Below are 23736 nucleotides of genomic sequence, written 5' to 3'. Positions count from 1 at the left end.
TCAGCACTAATTAGAGGGTTATTGAGGAAAAACTCTCAACTAACGGCTTATTACTTGTAGAATACTGTCATGTAGAACAAGGCATGAATACGTTTTTATAAGGAGCCAATATGCTGCTAATATGTTAGTTAACAACTAGTTGATGGTTAATTTGTGTACCTTAAAGGAGACCTATCATGCTATATTTAAATGATATAGTGTATGACCATACCTATATAAGGTATATTTATACATTTTATTTTTCAAAATACCAAACAGATCATTTTTTAGACATGCCTCGTTTCGCTCATTTTCGCTCTATTCCAAGCCCGTCTTTGAACATTCTGAGCTGCAGCTGACCACGCCCCCCTGCAGCTGCCCACGCCCCCTGCAGCTGACCACGCCCCCTGTAGCTGACCACGCCCCCCTGCAGAAGAGCAGGCATGAGCCGGCGAGAGTCACGTTACCATGCTTGCTGTGATTACGAGTGTTGAATAAACATGTCATCTCAGAGCAATGCATGTGTTCAAGCATATTATCAATTTGATCCAGAGACCCTGAAGCAGCGGAGGTTTTGGTGGAGGTGCAAACATCTCGGTTGCAGCAGGACGTTTCTGAACGGTTAGCAGACAAGCTGTTGTCCCGATTGTAATGATGTGTTTTTATTGCATGTACAGCACTTTGGCTCGACCAAAAATCGTTTTAAAAATGTGCTATATAAATAAAACTTGATTTGATTGAACTGTTTTTTATGTGATTTCAGAAGAATGGATCACAAACCGTCCTTCACCTTCCAGGCTGGGACTTCAGACCTGCAGCTGAAGGCCAGCAAAGAAGCTGTCAGAGTCTCCAAAGCCAACAGCAAGAGGGCAGCCCCGCGCCTCACCTCCAACACCAGGGAGCTGGCTGAGGCACAAGCCGCATCGAGGGTCTCACTGCTGGGGGGAACCCGGCGGACCGCTGGCAGCTCCTCAGCCAGACAGAGCTCCAGTTCGGTCAGTACCGGGGTCAGACCCTCCAGTGGCTGCTGTCACAGGACCTGGGCTACACGGCAACCATTCTGGCAGGGCATCAGGGAGAGCGTGAGGGGGGGATGTCAGCTGCACCCCCCTCATGTGGAACAAGGACGCTCTGCTGGACTACGCCGGGCTCTTCAACGCCGTGATGGCAGCAGTGAGGAGGAAGAGAGCACCGGGCACGGCTGCAGAGCACGACCAGCTGGTGGGCTCTGGGGCCTTCACGGCCATGACGTACAGGGAGATGTACGAGAGTGTGGAGAAGGAGCCAAGCACGTAAGGCCATGTGGGACTTTCATCACTCGCTGTAGAAACACTTGATGTGATATTAATCTAACTGTTGCCTCTCAATGTCAGGTACAGGAAGTGGCTCAGGAAGCAGTCTGTGAGGAGGCCCGGGTCCCAACTGGCGCAGCTGAAGGAGTACATCGACAGAAGGGACAAGGAGAAGCAGCCTGTCGCCTCCTCAGCTGCATCAGCAGCCGCCACCTCCCCAGCTGTCTCCCCCTCCACCACATCTCCCCCAAACAGCGGAGGAAGCCAGCGGTCCTGTGTATGCATCATGTCAGTGGAGTGTTACTGTGTCAGTCAGGTGATGTGTGATGAGTGAACATTTATTAAATTGTGTCTGCAGCTTCCTCAGAAGACGAGGACGACCACCTGATGGTGGAGGCTGCTTTAGGTCAGTCTGTGCTTTGTGTCATTATGAAGCTTTGTATAATAACATCTATTTGGTGTGTCAGGTGTGTTTTTCTGCTGTGCACAGCTCCTCCTCCTCCTCCTCCTCCTCCTCAGCAGCAGGGAGTTCTTGGATCTCAGGCACCACCTTCTCTGCGACTAGTCGCTCCTCCCCCTCAGGTCTGTAATAATGCTGTAAACATCTGGTCCCAGTGTGTAGTGTGAAGCTGCAGTCAGTGACCTGTGTGTGTTGCAGCCTGGAGGAGCAGCCTCCCTGCAGAGCAGCACGAGTGGGTCAGCAGGGCTCTGTTTGTGGCTGACAGGGCAGGGAGGCCCGTCCTGTCCCCGGAGCTCCAGCTGTGGCACCTCCCCCGGCCCCGCCGAAGTACTCCCAGCGGCCCTACTTCCTCTGGGCTCCTTACAAGAGGTGGAAGTACCACCTGAAGTGTCCAAGCTGCGCACACAAGATGACAGATGGCGGTCTGTACAAGACCGTGCGCAGAGTTCTGGACCTGGACGGGTGGTACTACATGGGGACGGAGTACCTGGAGTGCAGGTACTGATACATTTACCAGAACACTCTGTGTGCTTGATGCTTTGGTCGAATAGACATTATTTATGATGATAGCTATCAGGAGCAGATGCACCAACAACCCTTTGTGTCCCAGCTGGTCTGCGAGCGTCAGGAAGCAGCTGGACCTAGACCACCTGCTGTGCTGACCTACAGGTAAGCATCACGCTGCAGCACACAGTGGGCTTTGAGATGGTCTGGTGTTCACCTCTGCATGGTCTGTGTTGGTGCTGCAGGCTCTCGTGTGACCGGAAGGTTCTGGCCCAGATGAAGGGGCTGCGCTCCTTCCTGGTGGAGCAGCACACGGCAGAGTGGATGAGGAGGAGCATCCCCTACCTGCACACCTGCCGGAGGGTTGAGGTTGCAGGTGTGCAGATGCCTCCTCCTCAGCCTCCACCACAGATGGTGCCTGTCCCCAGCAGCGGCTGGCTTCTCTCCACCTACGTCCTGGAGTCCTTCACGAGGATAGAGGAGCTGAAGGCGAAGGCGACCTCAACCTTTGGCTCCATCCTCAAAATGGACTCCACCAAGAAGGTGAGACATCTAATGTAATCACCTTTAACATCTGTCTCTGTTGAACACATACAAGACTAACAACACAATGAAACAGTGTATAAGGCTGTGTGTGTGTGTGGTTGTGTGTGTGGTGTGTGTGTGTGTGTGGTGTGTGTGTGTGTGTGTGTGTGTGTGTGTGTCCTGGCTGCTCAAAGGACATCTCAGTGATGAGCACCTCTCCCTCCAAGGCTTGACCTTCTGCCACTTCAGGACTGACCCTGGATCAGTGGCTGAAGGTCAACGTCCCGAAGACCACCGGGTGGAGGTTGCAGAGAGAGGTGGCCTCTGCTGCAGCCGGTGTGTTCCCTCCAGGCGTGAGCGCACCTGCACGCGATGCAGCCAGAGAACGACCCGGGCGACGGGCAGAGCGTCTGCCAGGTTTCTGACCCCAGAGCCGCGCAGTGGCTCACCGAGTTGAGGGGAGGGAGAACGGAGAAGGAAATGCTGAGGGACCGACAGAGCGTCAACGGGAAGAAGAAGAAGGCCGCAACCCTGAACAAAAAGTCTTCCTAATTTTGATTTGTAAAACTTGTAAATAAATAAATATAAAGGTATTTTTAAACTTGAATATCTCTGACTGCTTATTCCTTGCTTTTGACATTGACGGAGATGTCCTTTTGCCTTTTAGAAAACTTTATTTTAAATAGTTTGAACAATACATATAAAAGCACTGCATTGGAAATACACATAATACATGAATGAATCAGAATACCTTTAGTCCCACAGAGGGGGAACGAGCCACAGACAGCTTAGTGTTGCATATCTTACACGCGTTAAAAAAGTACTAAGTTATAATATAATAAACAATATGCTAAAAAAAGTTACATAATTTTCAAAAATACAGATCAAATCAAATCCTGTAGCAGTTCTTAGGGTTTAGCAGCCCGGTATATATTACAGTTATTAAAGATGGCATATGTATACAAAGTATATATTGCACATAAAGCACGTATTGCACATAGTTTGACGGTATTTAACAGCAGCAACTTACACAATTTACAAGATACAAGATACATACCTTGTAACAGTAACAAGGGTTTAGCAGCCAGGTATACATTACAGTTATTAATGGCATATATATATATTGCACAAAGTTGGTTTGTATTTAGCAGCAAGGGGTGATATAGTCTGAGTTGTGGTGTGTGTGTAGGGGGGTCTACTAGGGGCACTGCTGGTCGTAAAGTCTGACCGCTGCAGGAGTAATTAGTCCTAATTTCCTTGGAGGAGAGGAGAGGTGCTCAATGACTGAGATGTCCTTGCTTTTGACAACAAGTTCATAACATCTCTTACCTGTCATATCAAGCATGCAGCCAGCAGGGGGAGTCAGAGTATTTGGGGTGGGGGGGATCTGGGTGGTAATGGTACACTGGCTTGAATTGATCTAAGGGGCTCTGATCTGATTGGATGACAGGCTCCGGTCCCCCAAATGAGACTTTCTCAACCCAGAAGAATCCGAAGGGGTCTTATCCGTGAAGGTGAAAGGGATGTTCTGTTTGGCCACCAACATAGACATTTTTACTTCAGCACCACGACTGGATCAGGTCTACCTTTTCCTAGCAGGCTGGCGATGCTTTTTTGACCCTGGTGCTGTTTCGCAGACTTTGTGTTTCAGCATCTTCGTGGTGCTTCACGTCTGTGCGACCACCATGCGCGATACTGAAATCGACTTTACAGTATTTACAAAAAGCTTTCGCCTAAAACTCTGTGAGAAATGGAAATTCTTCTTTCCACGAGGGTGGGAATTTACATACACTTTTTTTCTCGAGCTCATTCTCTCAGTTAAGACAGGCGAACGGCATAGGCGGTACGACGCGTTACCATGGAAACCAAACACAGATGACATTAACAAATCGCTGAAAGACATGTTCCCAGACTCGGAGATCGCCAAGCAGTACTCATGTGGGAGAACAAAGGCTACTCAAATCGTGAAAGGTAAGCTAACGTTAGCCATTATAACAAAGTTCCCCATATATGTCATGTGTGTGAGAAGAAGCAGTCGGTTATGACTTCAAACTGTAGGCTATATTCTTTTGGCAGGTGCCATGCCCAGCACTGGGCAAGGAGGTCAAAGAGCTGCGCCAAAAGCAACCTTTGGCGCCGTGGGAATTGTAGTCTTTTAGTGTGTTGACTACAGACGTCACAATTAGGTGGCCTTTCTTATGAAAACAAAACACCGGCGCTTATTTGTCTGAGTTTGTGAAGCTCCCGCATGTTCCCGTAAGCAGGTAAGTTGCCATGTATTTTCTTAATCCTACGTTGGACCTTTGTGACCCCAATAAAATGTTCATTCCAAATTGTTATGTTGTCCTTATTTATTTACAATTCACGTGTTCTCTTAATTAATTTCAAGTGGGCCGCCATTTTAGTTTTAAGGCACGAGGAGGAGTAAGCACGTGGGCGTCCATTTTAGATTACGAGCTGGAAAGGCTTTGACGGTTAGGATTCTAATTATAATGAGGGGGAGAGAGTATCAGGCAGTGAATTATCAGGGGCCACCAGAGAGAGCGAACCTGCCACAGAAATGAGAACATGGGGCACTCGCTGAGTCAGGGAGGAAAGGGTTTGAATCCTGCTGCCAAGACGGCTACAGGACTGAATGCACTGGCCATCCTTGCTCTCCACCGAGGCAGATCCAACTCCCACCTTAGACCCCAAGAAAATGAAATGACGTTGAGTGATAGCTATCATAGTAGTGTTTTTACTATCACTCACATTAACAATTCTAATACACATCTTCAGTCGTAATCCCAGGAGTCTGATTGTTTCAGCTTATTATAACTAAACAATCTCCCCCAGGATAGCCCTGCAAGGTGATCAAATCCAAGCAGTGTGTATTATAGGAACATGTAGCTGTGCGTGTGGTGTTCAGCATTCAGGAGGATCTGCAGCTCTACGCGTGAGCACGAGAGATGCGTTGGCTGCGCTGCATCAGGACAGAGTGAGCCGGAGAGGGCTTCCACACGCTGTTTATATAGAGGTGTGGGAGGGGCTTATTTCCCATGTAACTTTCGTGAAGCCTCCGTATGTCACGGTGAGTCGGTGAGAATCCATGTAGCACCGCAAAAAAACTATTTTTTCAGGGTTCGTGTGTTTTGTTTGATTTTAAACAAACAAAGTCTTGGCTTTCAGAATATGAAACTTTTATTTCCAAACTCACGATAAATACATTCTTTAAGCTCGTAAAGGGAAGATGACAGGCAATCTGCTGTTCCGCAGCGCCGCCCCCCCGGCTGAAATTATGAATGTCCGCGTATAGTAATCATAGATAACACGGCAGGGTCCGTTACAGTTTGTTTTCATCTGATTTAAAATAAACAAAGTCTTGGCTTTCAGAATATTAAACTTGTTTCTGCAAATCCAGATGAAATACAGCTTTGAAGCTTCGGCATAATTACAAGCGGAGAACGGAGTAACTTGACGTCACAGCAGGCACAACAACAGTCGGTGTTTCTCGTGAGGGTTTTCCCCGGGAAACAAACACAATACACACACTCTCATACACACACACTCACAAGCTTCCCCCAGACCAGTAATCCAAACGAAAATATCTTCCCTCCGTAGTATTTTGATCAATTGCTGATAACCAATCAGATCGATGGATTCCAGAGGAGAGGAAACTTTGAAGGCCTTTTTCTCAAAATGAGGACTCGGTGAAAGTCATTATATAATGTGACATATTTTGCTTAATATTTGGAGAACAACAACAATCCTGATATCATTAGGAAGCTAGGAATACTCTAAATGTGTCTTCGGGTCAATGCGACTGATTTCGATGGAGCAGGTCGTATCGATGGTATTTTAAAGTCGATGCGCTCTGAAACTACGGGGCGGCCGAGGACAAAAGATGCACATGCGTTAATCGCGTTAAAATAATTAGTGGCATTTTTTTTTTTTGCGTTAACTTGACAGCCCTAATTTATATATATATAAAATAACCAAAAAAATCCTCCACCTTTTATAGAGTCTTTGTTGTTTGGGAGATCTAGAATAGCTGGGGGTTCATTTGTCACCAGTTCCGGCACTGTTACGGGAGTGCTATTTGCACCACTTTAAAATTGTTCTTTTAAACAAATGTTTGTACATCTTGCTCTGTGTATTCAAGTAAAGTTAATATTGAGATGTGTATATACATATTGATGTTGAATTGAGGATTACTGTCACCTTCCTCATCCATGATTGGCATTATTATTATTTGTATCTCCTGCTCAGTCTGTTTGATGTGTTTTATGAGAAAAGAAATGCAAACAGACGAGTAAAGTGAGCACTGGCTATCCACCTCAAGCTGTAATTGTTATCTGAGAATTTTCAATAAAAATATCTCAACCAGGTTTTGTGTCATGAGTGTCTGAGTGGGGGATAAAGTGAAACATAATTATATTTTACGTTATTTATTTACCAATTCATTATATTAGTTTGAGTTGGACAAATGTAAATTCATTTAATTTACGTAACATGATCATTTAATTTCAGCTTTATTTGATAAAAATGAGTTGGACTAACTCAATGACATTTTATTAAATGGATGTTCTTAGTTTCAGTTGGGGCTACGATTATTTATTGGATGGAAATCCTGCCCACAATTGAGTTCATCCAATGAGTTATTGTTTTATTGTGTACAGTTTCACACAATGTCCCTCAAACTCAGTCCATTGGCTTTGCTTTGCTTTACAGTGACCGATTGGATCGGGTGGCTTTAATGCTGGAGCGAGACGGGGCTGTTGGAAAGCCAGATGCCATCCCGCAACCCAGCCTCCCTCTCCCTGTGACACCAACCCTTACATCCCTGAGGGACATGTGTGTACACTTTGTGGACATTAACTGCCGGTTGCGGTACGCTAAGTGTACAGACATGCAGTTCGGCCCCAGAGCTAAATAAAAATAAGCTGGAAGCTGCATGGATAGCCAGTGCAGGGGCCTTCCACGTGGACAAAGAACCGGAGACGGACGAGCTTTCCCCACAGAGATATAACATGTTAAAGTGTTGCACCAGGGGACATCATTGTCCGTGGCGTGTACAGAATAATATGTCCATATCACGTACATTAATACATAGAGTGGTGTCCATTAAATAGACATTGCAAATAAGTGTTTAACGGTGATTTAAACTAGTTTCTGCGGGGAAAAGAGTGCTAAAAATCGGATTAAACTCTGCTAACAGTGTGCTAAAAGCCTGGTTGTTTCAGAGACCCATAGCCATGACACAGTGAACCATTTACATCCAAAAGTATCCATTTAAAAGTCATTTTTGTATGGGGGAAAGGAGAGAAGCCTGCAAATGCCTCTCCAGGACCCGGAGAGCTCGCAGGTGCTGGAGAGGGGGAGACAGGCTCACAGGCAGGCCTGGGGACCCCTGCAGAACCCACAGCTGCTGGGTATCGACATGGAGGTTTGGCAGTCCACCTTTCAGCACCCAACCTCGGCCCTGAGACCTCCAGCCCCTCTCAGCTATAAGAAGCCATTATCCCTCCAAACTCTTTGCTTACGGCCATACCACTCTGAGCCACTTGGAGTGCTGTGAGGAGCTAAGGAGGAAGAGCGAAAAAAACGAATTGTTTGGCTGAGGAGAAAAGTTGTCTAAAGTGACGGATTAAGGAGCTTTTTCCAGTGGATTATTCGGCGAAAACCCCCATAAACACTACTGCTGTCTGGGGGGACAACTTGAAGCGGTGGAAAATGAAAAGAATGGGAGGGAAAACGGGAGAGCCAAATGTGAGTCATACAATGCATGGAGGAGGGGGAGGGGAAGCGTTTGCTGCAGCAGCTGGAGCTAGAAAGGCAGAAACAGCAGATAAAGACGGAGTAAAAGGAGGAAAAAGTAAAGGAAAGTGGGGGGAGAATGACGATGTTAAAGGAAGGAGAAACAGTAACGTCCACAGTCTAAGATTGGGAAAGGAGGTGGGGATACAAACAAGTAGTGGAAGACAAAAGAACGGCGGCGAAGAAGAACGGCGGAGAAGAAAAGAGAAGAAGAAGAAGATAAAGAAATGGAAGGAAAGGATGGGGCAGAGGCACTAAAAGAGGTGGAGGTGGAAGTGACTGAGGGAGAAGGAAGTGTGGAGAAGACTCCCGACAGCCGGAAAGCAGGCATGGAGGGCGCCAGCACTTCAGGTGGCGTTGGTGCACAGAAGAAAGTGGGGGGGGAAGCAGAGACATTTGAAGAGGTGGAGGTAACTGAGGGAGATCATAGTATGGAGAAGACTCCCAAAAGTGCAGAGGGGAAAGCAGGAGGGAAAGATGGATCGGAGCAGAGGGGAAGCCAGGGGAAAGAAGGAGGTCAAAGCTCAAGGAGAGAGGAGGAAGGGAAGAAGACCGAGAGTACCGGGCGGACAAGACATTGGCGGTCACTGTGGAGGGGGGGTTGGATAAAATATCCATGCTGGACATGCTCTATGAAATTCAGGTGGTGTGTGGGGAGGTGTTGGGGTGTAGGTTGAAGGGGGAAAGGTATGAGGTGACGATGAGGTGGGAGGAAGGGAGGGTTAGATTGCTGGAGGGGGGTGAGGGCAAAAGGGGTGGTGTTAAAGGCGGAGGGGTTGACGGTGAATGAGGTGATGGTGTCGTTTTTGTATATGCCAATGTACATAAGCGACTACCAGATACTACAGAAGCTGAGTGACTGGGGGGTGAAGGCGGCCTCTCCAATAAAAAGGAGGTTTATGAGAAACACAAGGGAGGGGATGAGGGTGGCGGATGGGACACGGTTTATGAAGGTGGCATTTAATGACAGGGTCACTTCATTGCCATATTCTGCACAGTTTAAGGTGGAGGGGGGTGCGGAGTATATAAGGGTGATACACGATAGGCAGGTGGCGGTGTGCAGGAATTGTTTGAGGTCGGGGCACATTTTCGGGGAGTGCCCTGAGATTGTATGTAAGAGGTGTGATGAGAAGGGGCATTTTGCCAGAGAATGTGGGCAGGGGAGGCAGTGGGGAGGAGGGTGGACTGGAGGACGGGAACAACAAAGGAAAGAGGGGGGGGAAGGGGAAGAGGAGAAGGGAGAAGGAGGGAGGGGAGGAGTGGGAATGAGCGAGGAGGAACAGAGGGATGTGGGAAAGAAAAGACAACGTGACGGGGAAAATGGAGGAGGAGGGAGAGGTATGGAGGGGAATGAGGGGGGGGGGGAGGAGGGGGGGGGAGGAGAAGGAGAGGAGATTGGAGGGGGGGGATGGAAGATAAAAGCGAAGACGACATGGAGGTGGAGGAGACTACAAAAGAGGGAAGAACCGAGGATGTGGCTGAAGGGGATGAGATGGAGGACGGGGAACAACAGCCTGGAGTGGAGGTGACGGAGGTGATCTTGGAGGCGGAAGAGATCGTGGAGGTCATAGTTGGGGAGAAAGGAGAAGGAGATGGGGGGACGGCGGAAAAAGGAAGGAGGAAGAAAGGCCTGGTCGGAGGAAGGAGGGAAAGCAGGGACAGGAGCCGCAGCGGATCCGAGTCAGGGGAGTGACAACGAGAGCGAGCTCCAGGGGCGGGAAGGAAGAGGGAAAAGAGACTGAGCCTCCAGGGACGGCGACGCAGAGGTCGAGGTCTGAAAGTAGGAAGGGGTCTCCTGGGACGGTGGAAAGGAGGGGAGATTCCGGTGGAAGCGGGGGGGGTCTCCTGGATGGCAGATGACTGGAAGAAGAGGGAGAAGGACAAAGTGAAAATAGGAGAAAAGGTGATGATCTAAAAAATGTTTAAAAAAATATACTTTATGCACATTGGACTGACAAGATGGTGTGGATAGTTTCTTTTAATGGGCGAGTGCTCAAAACGAAAGATAGAAGGGATAAGGGGTTAATGATGTGTGATGCCGAGATAATATGTCTGCAAGAAACTCACTGGGATACTAAATGTGTGGAGGATGTGGTGAAGGGTTGGGTGGGTGATGTGTTTGTAAATAATGGGAGGGAGAATGCTGGAGGGGTTGCATATTGATAAGAAAAGGGGAAAGGGACGAAATGGGGAATGATGTGGGAGGGGAGGTGTTGAGGGTAGAGTTTGGGTTAAGGGGGGAAGTGGAGAAGGTACAGAGTAATAATGTGCATGCCCGAATGAGGAGAAGGAGAGGAAAATTTGAGAGGGAGGGAGAAGTGTGGGGGGGATAGTATGGTGGGGGGTGATTTTAATGTGTGGTGTGGGAAGGATGATTGATGTGGCGGGTGGGATGGTGTTTAAAAGTGATGCTTCACGGGGGGTGAGGGGAAAGGGATGTTGAAAGATGGTGGAGGGAAGGAATGGATAAAAGGATGTGTACACGAGGAAGCAGGTGGTGGGGGGGGTGCTGAAACAAAGCAGGATCGATCTGGTGTTGTGCAAGGGGAGTGTGGGGGAAAAGATAAGTGACTTTAAGTTTGGGATGACGGGGTGGAGCGATCACGTGATTTTAAGGTTTTGTTTGGGAGGAGGGAGGAGCGGGGGAGGGGGAGGTGCATGGTGTCTGAATGCGGGAGTGTTGAAAGATGAGGGATATAAAGAGATGGTGAAAGAGTGTATATTAAATAAGGGAGTATGGATGTGGGGGAGGGAGGTTGTGGTGGGGGAGAAGTTAAAAGGGTTATAAAGGGAGTATAAAGTATTGTCGCGAGAGAGGGAAAAAGGGTAGAGACAGAGAGAGGAGGTTAGGAGGAACTGGAGGAGGAGATAGAAAGGGGAGAGGATGAGGTAGGTAGGGATATAGGGGGAGTATAATAGAATAAGGGAGAGTTAGGGATAATAGAAAGGGAGGGTGTAATGGGGCAATAGTTAGGAGTAGGGCTAGGTATTTGGTTGAAGGGGAGAATGTACAAGGTTTTCTTTGGGGATGGAGAAAAGAAAGCAGGGGAATAGTGAAATAAAACAGGTGGAGGGTAAGGGGGGGGGAGGTGATAACGGATATAGTAGGGATAGCGAGAAGAGTAGAGGAGTATTATAGGGAATTGTTTGAGGAGGAAGTGGGAGACGAGGGGAGTTTAGAGGAGGCAATAGGGAGTATGAGGGGGGTTTTGAGTGAGGAAGGAAGGGAGTTATGTGAGGGGGAAATAAGGAAGGAGGAGGTGGAGGCAGCTATAATGGGGATGGGAAAGAACAAAAGCCCAGGACTGGATGGGTTGATAGCGGAATTTTACATGGAGTTTAGGGGGGAGCTGGTGCCGATTCTGACGAAGCTGTTTCAGCTTTGCGGAGAGAGGGACGAACTGCCGGACGGATTATCAACAGGGGTGATAACAATTCTGCACAAAAGGGGAGAAGGGAGGATCTGAAGAACTATAGGCCGTTGAGCATGCTCAACGGCGATTATAAGATTTTAGCACGGGTGTTGTCAAATAGGTTGAAAAGGGTAATTGGGGTAGTGGTGGGGAGCACACAGGCTTACAGTATACCGGGGAGGCAGATTAGCGACACGATAGGGAGTATAAGGGAAACGATTAATTATATGAAAGAGGGGAAAGGGGGAGTGTGTGGTGAGCATTGACTTAAACAAAGCATTTGACAGGGTGAACCACAAGTATTTATTTAGGGTGATGGAGAAGGCGGGATTTGGAAAGGGATTTATTGGGTGGATAAGGAGAATATATAGAAAGGCGATGAGTTGTGTGTGAAGGTGACGGTGAGGTGGGGTGTTAACAAATGTGTTTAGGTTAGGGAGATCTGTCCGGCAGGGGTGCCCTCTCTCGGCAATGCTGTACGCGCTGTCGGCGGGTTTACTGAATCTAAACAAAGAGGTGAGAGGGGTGTCAGTACCGGGGGGTGAGGTAAGCTTGCTGTACCAGTATGCGGATGACACTACAATCACGGTGAGGGATATGGGAAGTGTAAAAGGGGTGTTAGAGAGTGTGGGGGTGTATGGAAGGGCGTCAGGGGCAAACATTAACATGGATAAATCAGAGTATATGGTGTTGGGTGAAGGGAATGTAGGGGGAGGTGAGATAGGGTTAAGGGAAAAGAAAGATTACTTTAGGATATTGGGGATTAATGTGGGAATAAAGGATAGGGAAGGGAGGGATGAGCAGTATGAGGTGATGATAGGGAGTGTAAAGAGGACTCTAGATTTCTGGAGGTTGAGGGGTTTAAAGTTGAGGGGTAAGGTGGTGGTGGTGAACGGATTAGTAATGAGCAAGTTGATGTATGTATTTAATGTGATGGAGGTGCCGGAGAGAGTAGTTAGGGAAGTAAATAGATTGGTGAGTGTTTTTTTGTGGGAGGGGAGTTAGGATAGCGAGGGAGGTTTTGGAGAATGGGTATAAAGATGGGGGGCTTAATTTAGTTAATATAGAAAGGAAGATCAAAGCAATGAGGGTGAAAACAATGTTAAAATATTTGGATGTGAAGGAAGAAGCACATATGGAAGGTTGTTTCTCAAAAGTAAATAAATAAAGGTGGAGGGTTGTGGGGATAGTGGGATATGTATGTGTTTTAAGAAGGGGTGGATGAGTGGGATGAGCGAATTTCAAGGGGAGGTATTGAGTGCATGGGGAGATTTTATGGTGAATGTGAGGTATGAATGCGTGAATAGGGGTCAAGTGTGGAAACAACCAATCTTCCAAAACAGGATGATTAAAAAAGAGGGGGAGATGATCTTTAATCTCCCAATGTGGAGAGCGGGGGTTCAGGGGTGATCAGGGATTTAGTGTATGAGTATGTACCGGGGTTCATGAGGGCACAGGTGATAATAGATGAAGCACGGGGAAGGGATTTGTTGATGGGGAAGTGGACGGCTGAAAGCTTGTTAGACAGCATTAAAGAGGGGATGCCGGGGGAATGGAGAAGGCTGATTGAAAGCAATATTGTGGTGAAAGGGGATAATAATGTGGTGTTGTATGTGGGTGAAGGGTTGTTACAAGATATGAACAGAAAAATGATTTATGGTGTCCTGGGGAAGGGGAGGTCAGGAGGCCTGCTTCTGAGGAAGTGTGGGAGAAGGTGGTGGGTGGATGTGAAGAAAATATGGATGAATCTGAGAGTGAGAGGGAATAGTGTGGAATGTGAGCATTTTGATTTTATTTTGAGGCACAACAGGGTTTTTAATAATTTAATTATAAGTATGTTTGATAACGAGGTGAAGAGAGAATGCGATGTGTGTAAAGTGGAAGTGGAGAATTGCATGCATGAGTTTTTGAGTGTGGGGAATTGAAAGTGTTTTTGGGAAAATGAAGGAGTTGATATGCAGGTTGTTGGGAAGAAGGGATGTTGAAATGTATGGATTGGAAGGAATTGTGGTTATTTGGGTGGAAGGGCAAAAGGGATGGGTGTAATGTTGTGTGTGTTCAATTTGTGTTTAAGCCATGGGAGGTATGCGGTGAAATGGAGGAGATGTTGCACACTATGAGGGGAAAACTGTTGGTGTGTGGGGCATTATGAAGAGGAATATAATGAGGGATATGAGAATGTTGTTGGGGTAATAAGGGGATTGATGTGTTTAATGATGAATTTATAAGTGGATGTAAATTGATGGTAATAGAGGAAGGGCAAATTGAGGTTCAATTTTGACCACGATTAAGAAGAAGAAGATATAGGGAATGTTAGATGTTAAAGGAATTAATGTGTGTTTTTGTAAATATTGTATGAAAAATGTATAAACCTGTGCTTTTTGATAAAAAAAAAGATAAAAAAAAAAAAGAACACTAGGGGCGAATTGTGTGGCTGTACAAGGAAGAGCTCAGCAAATGTTTGGAGGAAAGACCATTTATTGGAACTATTTGAAAGCGTGTTTTTTGGACATTTATCTCCCCAAACAGCACTGCTGTCTGGGGAGGCCTTATCACCCGTGATCCCATGGCGGGAATAGAGGAGATGCAGACTGAGGAAATCGAGGAGGACATGCTAATGGATGCTAAACAGGAAGCAGGATACGGAGGAAAACAAAGAGGGAACAAAAAGAAGGCTGCAAAGAAGGGAGAAAGCGGAGGAGCGAGTGGAGGTGAATACCAAGACGACAGTGCTTGATGGGAAGGAGTTTGATGGGAAGGGAATCACGGGAGAGACTAAGTCAGAGCCCGCTACTTCAGCAGCTGGATACTCCAAAATGGACAAGGGAAAAGAGGGGAAGGGATGCTGTGGTGGGAGGGACATCATTCGTACTGAAAGGACATTTTGAAAGTACAACAAAGGAAGGTAGGGAGGAGGCCGAGCAGAGTGCGGGGGGAAGGGCCCTCTGGAAAGAGGCAACATAAAGGTGGTGAAAAACCATGGAAAGGGCCGTGGAGGTGGGAAAGCTGAAGGGACAACAGATGGCAAATCGGGAAAGAAAGAGGGGAAAGAAAAAGAAGGACTTGGAAAGGAAAAGGTGGTGAGGAGGAAGGGGGGGATGTGTTTCGGGTAGACTATACACTGAAAGTCTTTGTGGAGGGTGGAAGTGTCAAGCTGACTGATGGATGTGGTGGTGGGTATGCAGGAGCTGTGTGGCAGAGTGATGGGGTGCAGGACGAAAGGAGAGAGGGAACATGAGGTGACGATGAAGACTTGGAGGGGAAGGAGAGACTGTTCGAGGGGTTAAGCGTGAAAGGGGTTATAGTGTCTGCACAGGTGCTGAGGAAAAACGAAGTCACGGTGTCGTTCATGAATGTGCCCGTGTATATGGATGATGGAGTGATTCTGATGGAACTGGGTGAATGGGGGGTGGAGCCGGGGTCACGGATAGTGAGGAGAACTATTCCGGGGACAAAAGTGGCCGATGGAACTCGTCACCTGAGGGTGGTTTTGGTGAGGAGGTGCGCTCACTCCCATACTCGACTAAGTTCGAAGTAGTAGGGGGCTTTGAGTTCTTTGCGGTGAAACATGATGGGCAGACCCAGGTCTGCAGGCATTGCCTCAGGCCTGGTCAGATGCAATGGGGTAGGGCACTTGGCACGAAACTGTGAAAGAGAGAGAGGAAGAGAGGAAGAGGGGAAGAATATGAGGATGATGAATTTGCCACACCTATGCACCCCCCTCCCCCCCCAGAGCCGGAAATCCCTGATGAGGTGCCTGACCCGCCTCCTAAGTCCTGGGGGACTTCAATGTGTGGTGTGGGACTATTGATGTGGCTGGGGGGATGGTTTTTAAAAGAGCCTCCTCTCGAGAAATGTTGAAAAAAGTGATGGGGACAAATGGGATGCATGACGTATGGAGAGAAAGAAATAGGAACAAACGGGTGTTTTCTAGGAAACAGGTGGTGGAGGGGTGCTGGAGCAGAGCAGAATAGACATTTTATACTGCAAGGGGAGCATGGGGTATAGTATACTATTTAAGAAGGGAAGTAGGGATAGGCTGGAAAATTACAGACCACTGACGATGCTCAACACTGATTATAAAATAATAGCACGGGTGTTCTCAAACAGGATTAAGAGGGTGATAGGGACGGTAGTGGGAGGCACACAGGCTTATAGTATTCCAGGGAGAGATCAGTGACACGGTGTGTAGTATCAGGGACACAATTGATCACATGAAGAAGGGCATAGGAGGGGTGGTCGTGAGCCTGGACCTAAACAAAGCTTTTGATAGGGTGAATCACATGTATTTGTTTAAGGTGCTGGGGAGAGAGGGATTTGGGGAGGGGATGACAGGGTGGATAAGGAGGATGTATGCTGGGGCGGTGAGTTGTGTGAAAATTAATGGGATAGTCACAAATGTATTTAAACTGGGGAGATCAGTCCGGCAAGGATGCCCTCTCTCCACCATGCTGTACGCGCTGTCGGCGATGCTGTTGCAGAGTGAGGATATCAGAGGGATAGAGGTGCCGGGGGGGGGGGGGGAAGAGTTTGTTATTTCAGTACACCAATGACACAACGGTCATGGTGAGGGACATGGGAAGTGTTAGAGGGGTATTTGAGGTATTAAAAACATATTGAGGGGCGTCAGGGGCAAAAGTAAATAAAGAGAAGTCAGAATACATGGTGCTGGGAGGGGAGATGGGGTTGAAGGAAAACAAAGAATATTTTAGAGTGTTAGGGATAAACATGGGAATTAGGGACAAGGTAGGAAGAGATGTGCAATATGAGGGGATCAGGAAAACATTGAGGTTTTGGAAGGGGAGGAAATTGAAACAATAATAATAATAATAAACGGGTTAATAATGAGCAAATTGGTATATGTGATGACTAGTGCTGCGTACCGGCAAGCTGAACCGGTACTGGACTTGTAAAAAGTTTCGGTTCAAGTCCGGTTAAAACCGGAACGTCAGGAACCGGCACTTGGACTCGCAAAAAAACTAGCACTTATGTATATTCTGGTGTCTGTGGTTATTTAAACATTCCCTGATAAACGTTATTCAGCGGCAATACATGAGTGCTAATCCCAGTGTGCTCAGTGTACAACATCACATGTCATTTCACCTTCGATTCACGGTTTGAAAACGTAGCATTTCGCCACATGCTAATGCTAACCGGAAGTGAAGAATTTTCCGAATAAAAGTATTAAGTTAATAGTTAGTGAACTTCCTGTTTTTTCAGAATAAAACTGATTTAAATTAAATAGTGTATTTAATTCAAAATTACGCCATATCAACATTGATTTTAATTTCTAACAGTATGCTAGGATTTTTTCTCGCCGGTCAAATGTCCGGGCAGAATTTATTTTACCGGACAAATTTGAAACTTACCGTGTGTCATATTTCAATAATAATAATAAGAGTTGTGTAGCAGAGTTTCCGTTAGCAGGTAATTACCGGACTATGAGCAGATATGCTTCAGTTTAAAACTCAGTTCATGGGGCTCATTTTTATATTGCTTCAGTTTATAATCGTAACAGATCGAAAAATTCAGATTTTTCAATAAATGATTCCACAAACAACAAACAACATAATTATTACATTCAAACAAACTACTTGTAGTAGATAACGTACATTATTCAGAAGTTTACATCAACTTTGAATAATAACACGGGAGAAACGGATCCTCTCTTTTCCCCCCTCTCTCCTGACAGCACGTCACTAGGCTTGTTTGAGACAAGCAAGACCTGCGCAGTTGCGATCAACGTCTTGCTAGTGCGTTGCATGATGGGTAGTCATTTTGTCCGACTTGCTCTGGAGGCTCGCCCACATGAGACTTTGAAATCTCGCGGGACAAAGACGCCCGCAGCCTTGAGAGCGAGGCGAGGCGAGTTGGCGCAGTTGCTCTCCACGAGCTGCGAAAGCGAAATGCTTGATGGGAAACGGCTCGCTGGTATCTCCAGCTGAGCGCTCATTGGTGGGTTTTACCCTGTGCTGCTGATGAAGCTCTCCCATTGGCTGGCAAAAGTTTGTTGTTGTTTTGTGTCAGTTTTACGTCGCCACATCCATTCCCATTTATCATTGTTCCACAATGTTTATCATCATGAAATTAATATCTATATATTTTATACTATACTGCTTACCGTTTTCATACTTTATATATCTTAGCATATTCATACACACTGTTCATACTGCTCACAGGCTGATATCTAGTGTATTCATACACACTGTTCATACTGCTCACAGGCTGATATCTAGTGTATTCATACACACTGTTCATACTGCTCTCAGGCTGATATCTAGTGTATTCATACACACTGTTCATACTGCTCTCAGGCTGATATCTAGTGTATTCATACACACTGTTCATACTGCTCACAGGCTGATATCTAATGTATTCATACACACTGTTCATACTGCTCTCAGGCTGATGTCTAGTGTATTCATACCCCACTGTTTATTCATCATTCAATTCCTTCTATATGTTATTCTGTAGATTGTGTACATTACTTTCCACTTCACTGCTTGTTGCACCTGGTTAGAAGCTAAACTGCATTTCGTTCTCTCAGTACCTGTAATATGTGCAATAACAATAAAGTTTAATCTAATCTTGAGCAGGAACAAATGTATTTACTTAGTACATATCTGACATTAACGATTAAACACATTTGTGCATTCTTTATAAATGCAAACCGAGTCAAGCCGACTCCGGAGGTGGCGGTATGCACCTTAAAGTTGTTTGCAATCCGCCAAAAAACCGAGAGAAGAAGAAGAAGTCTCCGAGCTGTCCGACTTCAGGCGAGCTTTTTGAGACCTCCCCCGGCTGCGATCGGCTACTCTCGTCTACTTTCGAGGCGAGCCGCAATGTGTCTCAAACAAGCCTAGTTTCTCCTGCAGCTCCTGCAGCTCGCTAAACAGAGGGCGGGGCTTCAGGTGATCATGCAGAGCTGCATGTCTCCGTCAGACTCAGCAGCTGATCTGATCTCTCTCTCCCGTCCGGTTAAACTTCACTCGCGTTTATGTCCATATCGATCAGATCCAGCTCTCCTGCTCGGCCTTTATAGAGAGCACCGATCAAACTATTCAGAGTGAATATCGGCCGATAATGACCGGCGGCCGATCGATCGGAGCCTCCCTAATTATTACCAGACATTTTGACCGTCAGGTTTTGAATTTACCGGTTTTTAATAAATTTTACCAGCTAAAAACCGGTAATTACCGGCTAACGGAAACCCTGCTATGTATGTAGTATGTACTGTATAATGTCACATGTAGAGTTGTAGAAAATACATGGTGCACAGACAGTACAGTACTCTGACTGTACATACAGTGTAGCCTATACTGTATAGTAGGTGTGTAACAGTGTAATGCGTATAGTCTACTCTACACTCTACCTTTCAGCAACGTTTTAGGGATTTAGGCTCAGTCAGCTCAGGGACTGTTTGGTTACTTTGTTTGGTAAATGAAATACATGTTTGAACTTTGTAGTAGTTCACTGTAGTTGCTGTCATAAGTCATTTGTAGTGTTTTTTTTACATTTGTACTTTGTAGAGAAATGTAGACACAAGTTGGAAGGGAGCGCAATAAACCTGACGAGTTTCAATTTGAGTTGATTATGAGTTAATTTTCAATTGATAATTAGCTCACAATAAGTTCACTTTAGTTACTCACACAACTTGACACAAGCCATGGGTTCAGGTCCGGACTTATAAGTCCGGACCTGAACCTGAATGTGAGTCCAGGTACGCAGCACTAGTGATGACTGAGAGATGTGCCTGAAAAGGTAATAAAGGGAATTGACAAAATAATAAGCGAATTCATCTGGAACGGGAAGGGGGTTAGGATTGCTAAAGAGGTGATGGAGAATGAATACAAAGATGGGGGATTACAATTGATTAATCTCGAAAGGAAGCTGGGGGCCTTAAGAGTGAAAACAATGATCAAACACCTGGACAAGGGGAAAGATTTTGTGTGGAAGATCTTTATGAGGGAGGCGCTGGAGAGATGTGGGAAATGTTGAGATAGCGGTCTACATGAGGATAAGACAAGGAGATATGGTGGAGCTGAGCGACTTCCAGAGGGAGGTGGTGAGTGCGTGGGGCTCTTTATTGCCAAAAGTAAAGTATGAATGTGAAAGTACTGAACAGGTGTGGAAGCAGCCCATCTTCCTGAACCCGAAGATAACGAGGAGGGGTTTGTTTGTTCAACCTGCCTATGTGGAGAGCGGGGGTCAGGACTCTAAAAGATCTGGTGTATGAGTTTGTGCCAGGTTTCATGAGGGCTCAGGTGGTGGTGGATGAGGTGAGGGGTAAAGATCTCCTAATGGGTTCCGGCACAGCTGAGAATATTATGGAGAGTAAAAGAGGGGATACCTGCTGAATGGAAAAGGATGATGGAGAGAGACTGCAAGGGGGAGTGAGAATGAGATGAAGCTATATGTGGGTGAAGGGGATAACATGTGTGAGTTGGGGAATGTCAAGACCCGGAAAATATATGAGATGCTGGCTAAAGGAATAACAAGGAGGCCAGCAGGGGAAAGGTGTGGGGGAGGGTAATGAATGATGTCGAAGTGGAAGGTATTTGGGGAAACTTGAGGGTGAAAGGGAATAATGTTGAGTGCGAGAACTTTGACTTCCTTTTGAGACACAATAGGATATTTAACAATCTAATTGTGAGCATGTTCGAGAAGAAGGTCAATAAAGAATGTGATGTCTGCAAAATAGGTGTGGAAAACGTTATGCACGAGTTCTTTGAATGTATTAAATTGAGGTGTTGTTTTGCCAGGATGAAAGAACTGATTGAGAGGTGCTGGAATGGGGTTTGAGGAGAGTGGAGTGGAAAGAATTGTGGATGTTTGGTTGGAGAGGGAAGATGGATGAATGCAATGTGGGTCTCCTGAACCTTGTCTTGAGTCATGCGAGGTATGCAGTCAAAGTCAGGAGGAACTACGCACATTATGAGAAGAAAACATTAGAGGTCTGGGACATAATGGAGAGGAGTTTAAAGAGGGATAGAGGGATGCTCTTTGTGTACATGGTGGTGGAGGATTGCTCACTAATTGAAGTGAGAGAGGGGAGTCTGGAATATCATGTTGTGCAAGACAGCCAGGCATAAGGAGGATGCCATGCAATATAACATGTGGTGTGCAATGTTATAACTGAAGAATCATTCATGTGAACTGGACATGTTGTGATGTATATGTTTTCTGTTTGATCGATCATGGATGAGTGAATAGAAAGAAAAGTAGATGCATGTTGAGGTAAAAAGTAGTGAATGCTGAGAAGCAACTGCTCTGTGATTAGGTAGGAAGCCTTGGGGTTCTGTTTGTTTGGATCAGTAAGGTGGACTATGGTGTTTTTTAAAATGTAAATGTTACGTTTTGATATAAGATTAAAAAAAGCACGCCTGATCTCGGAAGCTAAGCAGGGTCGGGCCGGGTCAGTACTTGGATGGGAGACCGCCTGGGAATACCCGGTGCTGTAAGCTTTGTTTTGTTAAATCCAGGCACATTGTGTTCTTACACGTTCCGTTCTTCTTGCTTTGGATATCAATGTTCTGATCGTGTCTTTTGTTCAAGTTGCGGTTCATTCGTTATGAAACAGAACATAACAGTGACCAGTTAAAGGCACTGAATTTGACCAATCCTGTTTTTGACATGGAGCTTAATTGTTTTGAAGGAATTGTTCACCGTTACAATGCGTGTACTGAGATGTTATCACATCAAATGTGAAGATGGATTTCAATAAAAGAGTTATGATTTGGTGCTAAAAAAAAAAATACAGGCACATCCGTGGTGATAAGATACCATTTATAACCGAAAATAGCCTGCTACACGTGGGTAGATTAGTTTCAAAGGTCGGGGGGACTGTTTTAATTCAGTTTGCAATTAAAATGGGTCATTCAGAATGTGCTACTTCTGAATAAATAGCACATTCTGAACACATAACAGACATTGCTATTAAAAGTTATCAATTAGTAGCAAGATTGGACACGAGCACTCTGCTTATGTCACACTACAGGGAGACAGAGCGCGAAAAGCACCTCTGTGGCCGCTCCAAGACCCCCAGCACACGGACGCAGCAGCCCCAGCGTCTCTCCCTGCCAGCAAACAGGCTGTTTCACACTGCCAGGAGACCGGAGATGCAATCGTGTGATCCCCACAATAGTGACAACGGTGATTTAAACTAGTTTCTGCGGGAAAAGAGTGCTAACAATCGGATTCAACTCTGCTAACGCTGTTTATATAGAGGTGTGGGAGGGGCTTATTTCCCATGTAACTTTCGTGAAGCCTCCGTATGTCACGGTGAGCAGGTGAGTATCCATAGTTTTTTATTAATCCTGTTGTTGACCTTTGTGACCCCAATAAAATGTTCATTCCAAATTGTTATGTTGTCTCTGTATTTATTTACAATTCCCGTGTTCTCTAAAGTGGGCCTCCATTTAATTATTTCAGGCGTGAAGAGGAGTAAGCACGTGGGCGTCCATTTTAGGTTATGGCCTGGAAAAGGGGGCGGTTAGGATTAGCATTCGATTGGGGGCGAGAGAGTATCAGGCAGCGACCCCTGAGAGCCATCGGAGAGAGCCAACCTACCCCAGAAATGAGAACATGGGGCACCGGCTGCGTTAGGGAATAAGAGGCTTGGATCCTACTGCCGGGGACCGGCTGTGAGTGATGGTAAAAACACTACTATGATCGCTATCACTCAACGTAATTTTCTTGGGGCCTAAGGTGAGCGTTGGCCTGCCTCGGTGGTGAACAAGGATGGCCCGAGCACTCGATCTTACTTTCAGTCGTACATACAATACAACATGCCTTATTTTATACACATCAGTTCAGTCAGACAACTCACGTGTTCCGTCAACATGTTTATTAGAAGCAGCATAAAGTTGAGTTTGGCGTCTAGGCTCGGGCCTCATCACTCCACTGATAGCACGATGAGTGATGATTAAATAACCAACTCCCCCCCGCCCGAGCCTACAGGTGGAAGCTGGGGTGGTGGTGGGGCAGGCCAGCAGCAGCGACGTGCTACAGCAATAGCAGCAGCAAGCAAAGCAAAGCGAGATATCTGGCAGGTTAAATAGAGCGGCATATTACGGAGACTCTGTTTGGTTGGTTGTAGAGTGGCAAGGGGCGTTATGTATGAATGCAGCTCAAGTGCTCAAGTTGACTGCCTGAACTAGCTCGCAGGATACGCCCCATTAATGGTCCTTGGATTATCGAATGTTTCGAACCTTCACTAGACTCTCAACAAGGTGGGCCTGCATAGGTTGATCAGTCCCAGCAGTGTGCATTTCAAATTGACATGTGGCTTGTTCTTCTTCCTCCCAGCTGTGTCTGTGCAGCCTCAGACAGGAATGAGCGGGAGAGAGAGGCAGCCGGCCCTTTATAGAGATGTGGGAGTGGCCTATGTCGCTCTCTCAGTACTTCGTGTTTTCACGGTAAGTCATTTAGTTGTTTTTCCTTCTGTAACAACAGGTATTAATATTCTCTCTCAATCCTTTCGTGTGTTTCACGGTAAGGAGAGGTAAGTACGGTTCCAGTGAGCGTTGCTGTGGAATCCCATATAAATTAAATTACATTTGTTATTACTGGTTAGGCTTAGGGAGAGTGTCAGATAGTGACGTGTAGGGGCCACCTGAGAGGGTACAACAGGCAGTGTTACAAAAGTAACTGAGTTACAGTAATGTATTACTTGTTGCTGTAACAAAGTAATGTAACGCATTGCTAATGAAATGAGGGCAATATACCACCCGTTCCAATGCTCAGTAAGTAACGCAGTTTCAAGTTA

General features: G+C 46.3%; 2 protein-coding genes across 2 annotated transcripts; both read left to right on the top strand.

Annotated features, from left to right (window-relative positions):
* The first annotated feature begins 651 nt into the window (after positions 1–651).
* On the top strand, positions 652–1623 carry LOC139433392 (uncharacterized). The gene is made up of 2 exons (XM_071202380.1): positions 652–1271; positions 1353–1623. Exons 1-2 carry the CDS (start codon positions 747–749, stop codon positions 1596–1598), a joined length of 771 nt encoding a protein of 256 aa, XP_071058481.1. The 5' UTR covers positions 652–746; the 3' UTR covers positions 1599–1623.
* A 35-nt stretch (positions 1624–1658) lies between these two features.
* Positions 1659–3178, top strand: LOC139433390 (uncharacterized). Its single transcript, XM_071202377.1, has 6 exons — positions 1659–1677; positions 1762–1853; positions 1997–2229; positions 2302–2400; positions 2481–2778; positions 2988–3178. The coding sequence occupies exons 1-6, from the start codon at positions 1659–1661 to the stop codon at positions 2991–2993; spliced, it is 747 nt and encodes a 248-aa protein (XP_071058478.1). The 3' UTR covers positions 2994–3178.
* Positions 3179–23736: the final 20558 nt, after the last annotated feature.

This window comes from Pseudochaenichthys georgianus, unplaced genomic scaffold (genome assembly GCF_902827115.2).
Source record: "Pseudochaenichthys georgianus unplaced genomic scaffold, fPseGeo1.2 scaffold_363_arrow_ctg1, whole genome shotgun sequence".
NCBI classification, from domain to species: Eukaryota; Metazoa; Chordata; class Actinopteri; order Perciformes; family Channichthyidae; genus Pseudochaenichthys; species Pseudochaenichthys georgianus.
The sequence above is the reverse complement of the archived record's forward strand: the minus strand, read 5'-3'. Positions and strand labels throughout refer to the sequence as shown.